This window comes from Nyctibius grandis, chromosome 23 (assembly GCF_013368605.1).
Source record: "Nyctibius grandis isolate bNycGra1 chromosome 23, bNycGra1.pri, whole genome shotgun sequence".
Classification (NCBI taxonomy): Eukaryota; Metazoa; Chordata; class Aves; order Nyctibiiformes; family Nyctibiidae; genus Nyctibius; species Nyctibius grandis.
Genome location: NC_090680.1, coordinates 1391163 through 1403775, shown reverse-complemented (window position 1 = coordinate 1403775; position 12613 = coordinate 1391163). Strand labels below are relative to the sequence as shown.

At 47.9% G+C, this 12613-nt stretch overlaps 1 protein-coding gene across 2 annotated transcripts in view; it reads right to left on the bottom strand.

Annotated features, from left to right (window-relative positions):
- Positions 1-2092: 2092 nt before the first annotated feature.
- The window catches only part of GSK3B (glycogen synthase kinase 3 beta), a 143620-nt gene continuing 133099 nt past the window's right edge, over positions 2093-12613 (bottom strand). For both annotated transcript variants that reach the window (XM_068417571.1, XM_068417572.1), the window contains one exon: positions 2093-7257. In XM_068417571.1, the coding sequence (XP_068273672.1) occupies positions 7190-7257 (68 nt within the window). In that variant the 3' untranslated portion in view covers positions 2093-7189. The remainder of the gene's footprint in view (positions 7258-12613) is intronic.

Below are 12613 nucleotides of genomic sequence, written 5' to 3'. Positions count from 1 at the left end.
ACAGGCTGGGGAGGGGAGAAGAAACAGCTCTTGCTTCCTCTCAAGCTCACGTGCCGTTCCCACCGCATGTCTGACCCTACCTGGCTCCCTGCAGCCCCGGCCTCCCTCTGACAGGACCTGCCACACGGTCCTGTGTCAGCCGCAGCCGCCTGGGCCCTGCAGATGCTCTCCACGTGAAGCGGTGTAAAGCACAGGGCGGCCAAACGGCAAGCTGAGATAACAGTCCTGTTCTAACACAGAGATTCCACCAGTTCTTAAGAACTTTGCTTAGGTTAAAAACCAACCAAACCCCAAAACTCACCCAAACCCACCCCCCCATCCCTCTATTTAGGAATCCATCACATACCCAGACCCCAGGCCTCTGCCACCGTACGCAGGGCCTGTGGCTCCTCTGCAGGGAAGGGGCTGTGCTCGGCCAGGCAGCTCTGCCTGGGGACGAGGGTTTTTTTCTGCCCATGGTCACATTTTCTCACTCTGTGGCGAGCGAGGGGGCTCTGTGGGCTGCCCCGGACTCGGGCAGGCTGCCCCGCTGCAGCTCTCCTAACAGAGCACCCTGGTCACAAACACTCTGCTGCAGCCACTCACAAGCTTCCAAAAGGGAAGAGGTTGGTTGTTCCCTACCTACCTTATCCTGGAGGACCCAGCCTTGCCTCTGGAGAGGGCGAGCAGAGACGGGTGGATGCTGAGAGCAGGGAATACCTGGAAGAGAAGGCTTTAACTCCACTGACCCGGCTGTATGCAGACTCTCAGGATACACCAAGAAGAAAACATCTGTGCCAGGACATCAGGAGTTAGCTGCAGCCTTTGGGCATGACTGGTTTAGCAAAGTCAGCAAAGATGGAGTGAGCTGGGGTGGGCTGGCACCTGCTTTGAGGAATACAGATTAAACCCAGGAAGGGTGAGAACAGCCCCAAAACGGCTTAGTCCGGGGGGAGCCAGCGTGTAGCAGCCAGCAGAGTGGAGGTTGGAGGGAACCTAATGCAACACTTACAGTGTGGACCCATCAAGGGCATCAACCGTCCCATCGCTGCTGGCTGCCCGGCCCAGGGAGCGGGGGACACCTCGCTCCACGGAAGTGCCAGGCTTCACCCGCTCCGTCCTTTGACACATCGACCAGTTTGGTACCGGCAGCCTCTTCTCCAGTCCCGGCCGAATTCGGGCACGGGCAGCCTTTTTGCTAAGCCAAGGTCTCTGCTGAGCAGCCGTGCTGAGGCAGCAGCCCCTGTGCCCCGGTCCTGGGCATGGCCAGGACACCCCTTCCCGCCCGGCTCCCACCTCTCCTGGAGCAGCTCCGGAGCTGGAGGCTCCAGCCCAGAGCCCAGCAGAGGAGGTTTCACGGGGACGACCGTGGCTCGTGGCACACGAACAAACCAAGAGGAGCCTCTTTGCAATATAAATTTGTTTTTATTGAAGCAGCAGTCACATGACCTCGCATCTAGCCTTTAGGATAGCGACAGAATGGATTCGGCCAGGTCAGCCAGCCCAAAAAAGGATTTCATTAATTTTTTTTTTCTTTTTTTTTCTTTTGCGCTAATAGACATGTCATGTTTAATACACACATTATCCAGTACCGGAAACCCAACTCAGAGATAGCTACGTGCTGATTTGCTGGAGGAACGGTCCACTGGACGTGGTCTCGACAAACTTTACAGATCACCACCAAATAACATTACTAATGGGATCAAATGATTAAAAAAAAAAAAAGAAACAACCCCAAACAACCATGAGTGCAGGATTCAAAGCCAGCAGTTTACACAGGTTCTTAAGTTCGTATCTATAGGTGGACGGTAAAGGAAGATCGGTTGGTTTTAATTTGAAATATTTATGTCCCAGGGTTCCTTACTCCATCAAATCAAACGGTATCACAGACAAGCTGGCATCTCTTGAAAAACAGCATGGAATAACACAGCTCATTTAAGAAAACATGCTTATTTCTTGTCTTTTTTTCTTTTAATTATTATTACAAAGATTCACGTCCACCTATTCTTGCGGAGTGGAAAGAGGTGTGAGGGCGAGGTACGAGGGGTGGAGGAGGGAGAGGAGGAGGAGGAAAGAAAGGGGCAGGTTTTTGAAATAAAGACCACACACTTGGTATTTTTTAAATTTCATTTCCAGGCTAACCTACTTTTTATTTAATGCAAATTACAGTACCAGTTAACTATTTCCGAACCGAGTCACACAGAACAAAACGTATTTACAAGGGGGACGGGGCGGGGGAAATAAAACATTAAGCATACTTTCCACAAAAAAAGTTTATATTTAAAATGAAAAAAAAAAAAAAAAAAATCAGTCACAGAGGCATTCAAGTAGTAATAATGTTATACAGGTTTTGCTTTTCCTTTAAATCAAGACAGATTTGCACAAGTGTATGCAATAGTTTGTATACAACCCACAGTCCTTAATATATATATATATATTTTTAGATTTCTGTTTTTAAGATGGAAGTGGTCACGCTAATTGGTGTGTACAGGCCCAAGTGATCCATCAGCAACACATTAATGAACGCAAATTTTACAGGCAAGCAAATTATATATATATAAATATATTTTTTATATATATATATTAAAAATAAATTGAGAAAGACCAACACAAGGAAGCTACTTTTCTCGAGCTAACCCCTTAGGTACTGTTTTCCCTTCCTGTCGTTTTGCCGTTATTGCAGTGTTGCAAAACGAAGCCAACTCCGACCAGAACCGGCTGAGAGCCCCGGGGAAATCAGCTGCCACCCCAGGGGCACCGCTGGCAGGCTGCGACAGGCAGAGCCCGGCCCCAACACCCTACTGTGCTTTTCCTCATCGGCTTTTCCTTTTTCCCCGCGGTGGCCGAGGCTCCGAGCACAGGAGCACAAGCCTGACGGGCTGCCTGACTTCCACTTTTCCAAGTACTGAAAACCGGGGGAAATTTTAAGTTGCGAGTCGCAGGCACCTGCCAGTATCTTAGGTGAAAGCTTGGCTTCGAAATAAGGGGACAAAGCGTTCGGGGATCTTCTACCAGCCAATTTTCTTTTGCAGGTCAATTTTTTTTTTTTTCCCTAGCAAGGTAGATAAGTTTAATATTAACGAACACCAGCGTCTTGACCGGGTCTCCATCAGGGGAGACGGACTGCGATGGAGTCCGGCTCAGAGACCCACGCCACGGCAGGGCTGACATAAAGGACAGATCAAGACCAGACCGGGTTAAAAACAAGCCCGGGAGAGAGTAAAAGAAGAGAGGGACAGCTCTGAGCGGGCTGTCACCAACAGCTTGGCATCACTGACCTTCGTGTCACCAGAAAGAAAGTGCAGCCTCTGCTTCACTGGAATGAACACGAGATGCTTCGAAATAAAACAGCAACCTTTGGTTTGGTAAAGAGTTAAGTGTTTTCCCATTCAAGATGATCTCATGTGGAATACTAACAAGGTAGTAAAACACAAGCAAACTAGTTTTAGAAACAAGGCCTTCGTGCTGGGCACAAGAAATCAAAGAGTCATGTTAAACTTATCAGCTCAAGAAAACAAAAGTGACTTTGGGGAGGGGCACGGGGAAAAATAGGGAGAAGAAAGGGAACAGAAAGTCCCCCCGGCAGAAAAAAGCCCCCGCGGCCTCCTACAGCGATGCCCCCGCTCCTACCAGGGCCGCACGGCTCGAGCGCAGCATCCCTGCGGGGCGCGGGGGCTTCCCTCCCCGGGGCTCCTTTCCGCCCGCCGGGCCCGGCCGCTGCCCCCGGCACAGCCGCAGGGAGGGTGGAAAGGCCGGGCCTGCTGGAAGCTGCTGCCGCCCAGGTGAGTTCTGGGCGCAGGACTGGGGGAAAGAGACGAGCAAAGTCTACACGAGCGGCGAGGGCAAGTGTCCGAACGAAACCGGTCGCTGCTAAGGGGAGGAGGGGAGGGCAGGGTGGGCGACTTGGAGACATCCCGACCAAAGCCACGGCTCCAACGAATGGATGACGGTAGAGACGGTTTCCTTTCGATCCGCTACCGATCAGGGGATCACCGAAACCTTACAGCACTCAAAGAGTTAGAAAGCCGGGGGGAGGGAGTGCGGGGGGGGGCAAAGATGCGGGTTTGGGGAGGGAGACATCATTAATCAAAGGAGGGGGGAAAAGGGAAATAAAATTCAAAAAATCATGGAAGCGAAGGCACTCCAAACTATATAGATACACTATACATCGCTAGAGTTATTGTTACAATAATACAGGCCGGTACCTACTGTACAGAGTTAAAACTATATGGCTTTAAAAAGCTCGTCTACATTTTGTCTGATTATTAAACAGAATCACTGCCCTGAACAGTAACTTTTTGCTCATTAATAACAGTTCCTGGGTCCACATATTTACATACAAAACAATAAAACTCAAAATTCAAAAACAACCAAAAATAATAATGTACAAGCTTGAATTTGGTGAGGAGCTTTTGTTGTTGTTGTTGTTGGGTTTTTTTATGTGGTTTTTTTTTTCTTATTTACAAAAAAAGGTTATTCAAAGACCTGGATCTAACTTGTATAAAAGAGCGTGTGATCCTGCTGCGATCCTTGAAAAAAAAGAAATAAAACCAGAGGGGCGCCCCGACCCTCCCCCCAGCCTAACACACACACGAGACACACACAGACACCGGCACAGGCACCGAACCAGAGGGAAAAGCTCTTAAACTCCCCTCGGCCAGTCTGGAACAAAAAGATAAAAGCAAAAAAGAAGAAAAGCCACGTTTCCTGTCACAAGCAGCAATTTTTCTCCATTTTTTTTTTATTACTTTTTTTTTTTTTAAAGACTCGGTAATTTACTGCCTCCAAATAACAGCGTCTGTGGCCAACGCTGCAGCAGCCTCGCCTAGACAGCAGATCCAGACCCTGCCACTGTCCTACTTTTTGAGTCTCCTGCATCTACGTGGATCCCTGGGTCAACCGAGCCCCTTCACTTACCTTTCGGGACACTGACTAGCTGAGCTCTCGCATTAAGACGCTCTTCAGCTCTTCCTATTAAGTTGCACGTAAGGATTTGGAAAGCCTTCCGTTTCTAAACGTGGGTGTGCTTTCCTTTGCAGCCAGCCAGCATTTAATGACAGCTGAAAGCTTTAAAGCCTTTTTTTTGTGTGTGTGTGTGCCCGACAGCAGATCGCCGAGGGGTAAAACATGAGGGTTTCTCGGTTTCACGGTCGGTGGTCGCTCACCTCTCGAAACAGCTCCTGCCTCCCCGAAATCCCCTGTGTCTCAGGCAGGAGGAAGAGGGCAGGGCTTTTATCAGCTCTGGGGCTGCTAAGAGACAGTTTCCAAAAAAATCCCACATCAACAGGATAAAAGGTACAAGACGACAGGCACCGAGCTCGTGAGCAGTACCCCTGCCGCCCCTGCGGCGGCTCAGCTTGCCGGAGTCGCTACCACCGGCCACCCCAGGGCCGCGCGCTCCCGAAAAGCGACCGCTTGCCTTAGAGATCCGCAGGTCCAAAACCAGCTCGGTAAGCACCAAAGGCGACTAGAGTTTCTCTGAAGGAGGGTAAGGCCGGAGCGGACACCAACCGCAAGCCCACGATAAGATCAGGTCTCCACGAGTCTCGTTTCTGTGCCGCTCACCTGACCCTCTCCCGAGGAATATTGCTTTGACTTCAGGAAGAGAGACACGGATGCTCGCACCACGCGCCGTCGCGGGGAGGAAACCCGGACCCTGAACAGATGGACTAGGACAAGCATTCACCTCACGCTTCAGTCAGACTGTTTCCAGATCGTAGACAAAATAAAAAAAAGCAGTATTGTATCTATGTATACATGTATATATTTATATAATATATATACACACACACTCATATATAGCCAGCTTTCCTACAAGTCAGCAGGTACAAATTACTGTTGAGAGCACTCCCATGTGTATTTTATTAATATTCTACCAATGTAAAAACATAATGGCGACGTGGCAACACGCATCAATAAATAGAGATCAAAAAAAGCAAGAGGTTAAAAAAGATGAAATTAAATACAGATGCTAGCTGTGGATTTAAAATCAGAACTATCGTAGAATGTGGCATCCTGCAAGTTAACACTGCAGTTAAAAAAAAAAAAAAAAATTACAAAATAAACCAGTAGACTGTTACAGTTCACATTACAAACCCCGGTGTCCTTTTCCTGCACGCACCTTGGGGAAGGGAAGCCTGTTCAAATCGAGAGCCTGGGGCGGGAGGGGGGGAGAAAGAAAAATAAAAAACAAAAAACCAACAAGCTTTCACAGCGGCCACTTTCCAAAAAAGTCCCTTAACGTCCCCGGCAGGGCCCCCGCCCCCTCCGAGGGTTTTGTTCGTCCGCTCTTCTCTGCTGAAGATGGGAGCTGACCGGCCCAACACGGGGGCAGGAGCTCCGGCTGGGCCAAGGAGCTGCTTCAGTACAGCCAACCGCCTGCGTTCGTGCATGTGTGTGTATTATATTATATAGAACCCACTCGGGTATGACTTTTCCCAGAGTGAAGCTGCAGGTTTCTTCCTTGCTAGCACTGATTTTTTTTAAATGAAAGGCTTCCACTAGCAGTTCAAGCCTTAGACACATGGCAAACCTTCCCCCCCACCCCACAGCAACCTATTTTCCTACCACGTCGCCTGCTCCCCATGTGGAGCCGGGGCAGTTCTTCAGACAACCTGGGATATGGATTCGCTGACAAGAAACGCTGAGCTCTGTCGAATGACCCCTGCTAAGCTCCCGACCAAATTCAAGCTGTGCACTACATCAAAGTCCGAAACTTCACTTAAAAAGAAAATAAAAAAAAGAGGTAAAAAAAAAAACAAACAAAAAACGAACTTCAGCAGAGAATGAGGTTTGGGTTTTGTTTTGTGTTTTGTTTTCCTTCTTTCTGTTGTGGGAGGGGGCATGAAGCAAGAGTCCTGGTTCTGAAGTACACAACAGCAAACTTCCAACATGAAGAGATTGTCGAGGGGAGAGACATTGGTGTGTTGTATTGCTCCGCTTTCCCTCCTCCCCCCACCTAGTCCCCTGCCCCGGACACCCTGCAGAGTGAGAATACAATGAAACTGGTTTGTATTTATAGATATTTTACAAGGTTAAATAAGAACAACAATAATAATAAAAAATTGAACACTAAAATGAACAGGTTGGTTGGTTGTTTTTTTTTTTTTTTTTCCTCTTTTTAATTTTCTTTCCAAATGTGACCAGTGTTGCTGAGCAAAACTCAAATTACTGGTGATTTTTCCTGTGCAGCTGGCTGCTTGGTACCGGTTCAGGTGGAGTTGGAGGCTGACGCTGTAGCTACACTATTGGTCTGAACTCGTTCTCCTGTGTTAACATCTGCAAACGACAGGTGAGAGGAAGGGAAGAGAGAAAAACAACCAGTATTACCTCCAAAATACAGACACATTTGGAACAACAGCTACGACATTCTCCGCACAGGGAAACCCCCAACGCCCACCGAGGTGCCGTTTGGTTAGGATGCTCTCCTGACTTCGGGGGGTGCAGATGGAACAACTTGGTGTGGGGAGAGGGTGGGAAGATGGTCGTGGAGCAGGACAAAGGCAACCTCCAGGGCTGAGGGTTGCAGGCCGGCACACAAACACCCAGGTTTTGCAGGACCTAACACTGCCTGCACAGCGGGAAGCGGCCCGCGTTGCATCCCAGTAACTCTAATTGCAAGACGAGGCACACCAGCACTGCCAAAGCTAACGCATCAAGTATCCGTGGCCACGACAAGGCTTCACGTTGGTGCTGAAGTTTCATATTGTTGGGCCTTCTGGTAACAAAAGCGTCTGTTAATTGTGTGACTGAGCGCAGACAATGAAGGCGAGGAGCCTGCTTCCCTGGCAGAAACAGCTTGTGTGTTAATGTGTAATTCATGCACTTGTTGCCTCCGAAAACGTCTTTCAAGTCCACTGCTTTATTCTGTGTTGCTCAACCACAGTTGGATCTGCCACCCTCTGAACTGCTGAAGCAGATTAACCTGAAGGCCTGAAGCCAGTCGTGAGGTTTACGCAAGCCCACGACACTGCTAGAGGATTGGGTCTCTGCAGTACATGGTCTCCAACCCCTTCTCTTCTCTGGGAGGGACAGTGCTTGCAGAGAGACAGGTCACGGTACCGTGGGCACGTGTCAAAGTGCACTCCAAGACAACGCAGGGTTTGCAATGAAATACCAAATGGAAATTCACTGTAACTGTGTTTTCACATGCTACACGCACCAGGTATTTTCTCTAAAAAGATTGTTCTTAGCATTACAAGAGTTGGTAGGGAAAAAAAATGCACCGGCTTCATCTGGAACCATCCTACGCAGTATCTAATTAGCACAGTCACAAAAAGATAAGTGGATGAACGGTTAAACACATAAAATACTCAACACAGTAAATACGGGATGGGAAAAGGATATTAAGTGAGGTTTTCTACAAGAGACCATCATGCATTTCTCCCACTTAATTTACATAAGGTTAACTGCAAAGTTATCAATACTTCAACAGGGAAAAAAACCCTTATTATCTCAGTACAGAAGAGGGCAGACTGGGCAAACGGTGCATTCAAAAAGACACGGGGAAAAGGGCTCATAAAAAACAAACAGATTTACTGACCTCAGACTGAAGGACAGTACGACCAGCATAAATAACAGACACGACAAAATACAGCTGGTGGGCGGCGGGGGTGCAGTAGCACCTCTCCAGCACAGAAGAGCTGCAGAGGCAACGCAGCCGGGCAACGCTCCGCAGCCACCTGCTAACGAAGCCCCTCTCCTCTCCTCTCCTGCCACACGGACCTGGCCATAGCTGGAAGTGCAGCCACGAGCAAAGGCATGAAACAAATGAGAGTCTAGAGATGGGCAACGCTGGTTGAGTGACAAATTAAGTAACGTACACAGCCAACGGCAACAAAAAAGGGAAATCAAACACACAACGGCATCCAGGAACACAAGGGACAAGTGGGAAGAGAGGCTGATCCCTCTTTGAAAAGGAAATGCTGCGAGAAGAGCGTGGGAAGAAAGGAAAATCCTCCTGTGGGCAGAGGATGGCAGACAACTGCTCTGGGAGTTTCCCATTCCCTTTCCTCTCACCCTAAATTAACCACAACCCCTCCCTCACAAAGGAATGACCATCATGGTAAAGAAAAGCTCATGCAGTCAAAGCACCACGGCAGCACGTTATGCTGCCCACAGTACCAACGCTATTTGGACAGCTAGCCTGGCATGAGAGACACCCTCCTACGTGGGGAGCCACCCTGAAGGAGCGATTCCCAACTCCCACACAGAGACCAACAATGACCACGGAGAAATCACAAGTGACCCAGCCAGCCAGCTAACAGTTTCCACACTTCAAACTCTCACTGTGCCTGTTCTAGATTAATTTTCAGGTATGGATAAACTCCAGTTAATGCAACATCTGCCATGCCTAATGCGAGCAGTCCAGCTGGAGTCTGTGCTGTTGGCAGAGGATTTCTCTGTATGTGTACAAAAAGCGCTTGTATTTCATTTGCTGAAATGAAATGTGCCTTTTGATCTCCTATTCCTGAAGACAGCAGAGGCTGAAATCATTTAGCATTACATTGCTGCTGAGCAGACATGAACAAAAAAAAGAGGAGGGCACGGAGCTACTTCGTGTAACATATGTAACATAAGCTCCTTTTCTGTGATCGCTCTAATGGGGGAGTTCCTGAGAAATATACATGCCACATGTTAAAAAGGAAATAAACCAGGTGACGCAGCCCAAGACCATTTACATGGGGCTTTTCACAACAATATATAGAAGTCCACCCAGGCTGGGACAAAGCACAGAGCTTGCTCAAGGCTGTACTGGCTCCAAACCTTCAAGGAAATGCAGTATTTTGACAGTCCAGCTTGTTCTTCGACTCTGCGTCGATGGAACATTTGGGGAACAGAGAAAGGCTTGTTCCTGTGTCTCTTTGCTGGAGCACCAGAAAAAAGAGCACAACAGGAGTACGAGGGTCTTTGGACATTCATTCACTCTCCCTCACCATGAGAAATTGGTACTTGGGCATAAGAGAAGACGATCTAGGCCTTCAGTAATGCTGCTAAAACATCTGCTTGGTGAAGCAGCTGCCTGTACCGCTGTGGAAGCCCTGCTGGGGAGTGAAGCTAGGAGCTGACAGGCAGCTTTCTGGTACGGGACAGATGACTACAGCAGACTGAGGCTTGAGGTGAGGGCAGCCTCTTTGCCCTAAACCATCCACCTGACACCTCTGCCTGTGTGGGCAAAGAAACCACATTAGGGCCTGAAGCATCAGCCATTTACAAAACTTCTTCCAAACAGAGGGCAAAAGTATCTCTCATCAACGTAGAGCACCTCCTCTGATTCAGCCTTTCCCTCTGACGAATGCCTCTGCTTTCCTGGAGGGTACGTGGCACTCCTTAGGAACCTCCTGGAAAGGTAAGATGGGGCTACAGCTCAGAGAAAGACAGAGACACCAGCTCAGTCTGAGAAAGCCCGTTAACAATAACGACAGCGTTAGCTGGCTGGATTTGTAATGCTGACAGGCTGCGCTGCTCATCTGCAAAGATACTGAAACAAAACTACCACCAGCCTGGGAGTCCTCACAGGACGACAAGTGGAAGGAGGAGAAGAGCCTGGTTTTCCTATAGTGCCTACGGATGTAGAAATCCAGGGCTCAGAGCAGAACCAGCGAGACTGAAACGTGCAAGTTTTACTCCCGCAAATGTCACTGGTTCATCTCTGTGCTGAGCTTGCAGAAGCTTGAGCAAATTGCTTGCCCCTCTTTTCCTGGCTAAGGAATTAAAGTTTTCCAAAATTCCTTCAATGGGAACAGCAAAAAATGTGCTAAATCTTATTTTATGGAGCACTGCGGTCTTTTTCAACCGCCACACGTTGGCAGGTAACACCAGCTCTAATCTGTTTTGTTGCTGAAAGTTCAGGCACCCCTGATTACACAGGATTACACAGGATCAACGCAGCGGGATGCCTAAGACGATGACCCCAACATCCCTGCTGGCACAACTCCCCTGCAGATGGCAATTATGCTCTTCCCATCTTAATGCTGACTAACAGAGGGGTGACTACTGCTGCTGGCTGATCCAGGAAGAAAAACATGTAGTCACACAAGCAGATATGCATTCGGCTTGGTGTGCATGCTCCCCTCTCACATGCTGCGGCTGCATGGCTATGAAACCATCCTCCTACTCCTCCAGCTAGATCAAGTCAGCATCCACACAAATAAAGCTGCACCAGCATTTTAAATCAATGGCCAGTGTAACTCACGGAAAGCTAGCACACCATTTCAAGCAGGGGCCAATAACTCCCATCTGCCTTTTCCTCTGCTTTGCTTTAGACATGCCACTAATGTCACAGAGAATTTCTCATAAACCTTTAGGTGAATTTAGTAATGCTGGTGCAGCAAGGCTTCATGCTCCCACTGCAAAGCCAGGTTCTATTAGTAGAGCGAGTCCAGCTTTACACCTCAAGAGAAGCGGAAATTTACAACAAATACTTTTTTTAGCACTCAAAAATTACCTACAAGAATTCCCCTACATTTAAGATCATGATCCCACGATTACTGTTGCACTGGGCTGTTGAAATCACCACCGTGAATCTATCAGTTAACAAAAATGACCAAAAAACACTTTAAAAAATGCAGGTGTGTGTCATATTGGTTAGCACAAGGGCTAGTATCCCTGGCTTGATGAAACCTGCGCTGTTAATGTATGTTGAAAAGCCAATCTTTCCATCTTTTAACACCACACCACGAAGTCTCCTGGCAAACACTACTTTGCTAGACTTCAGACAAAAAAATCTCATTTTTCTAGTTATTTTCTAATCATGACCCTTCCTTGGATACAAAAAAGACGCATGACAAGAAGCAGTGCTTTACACCTTATACAAAAGCTGAAATTTTGACATGGCTGCAATACCAACACGACAGCTATGAAAACGGAGTAACCGTCTGCAAGCAGGTAGTAACAGCCCAGCTGGATTATCTACAGCGATGAGCTAGTGAGCTGCCTTTCCACGTACGGGCACCTATGCCTCAAGCTTACAGAGCAGGTAACTACACTGCACGTAACAGGGGACACTTGAGTGTCAAGAGTTCAAGAGAACTTGACACTATCAGTTCTGCTTGCTAGAGGGACACAAGAGTTACGTACTAATAATGTGGATTACAGTTACATACAACTTGCTTTGCCCTTTGACTTGCCTTGAGAGTTACATTTTGTGCCAGCATCACCACTCAAAAAAGTAGTTTCTGGACTTGTGCTGCTCATTCACATGAGCAAACATTTTGCAGAAAAGCCTCCTGCCTGTTGGGAAGCCCTGGGTTAGGTGGACGATTGTTCCAGTGCTGCTTTAGCAGTTACTGAAGAACTAAAATTTACTGCTCTGGCATGTGCAGGGGTATAGGGAAAGAAGGGACTCCTTTTAGGAAAGTCTCTTGCTAAGTGTAGCACCAGCATGCAAAGCACAACAGATTAACATAACCTCATACAGGACCTAATCCTAAAAAATCACAACTCTGATGAAATCCCTACTGCCTCCTGTGAGAACCCCATTTCAGTAAGAAACTACAAACCCACTGTGCTGCAGAAACCCAAAGCTACACGTTGCTCAATACTGAACTTAATTTCACAATTTCTTTACAAGCTGCAAGTATATTTTTTGGGGTTTTGAACTATGAGTAAGAGGTCCTATCCCAACTCAGAGCAG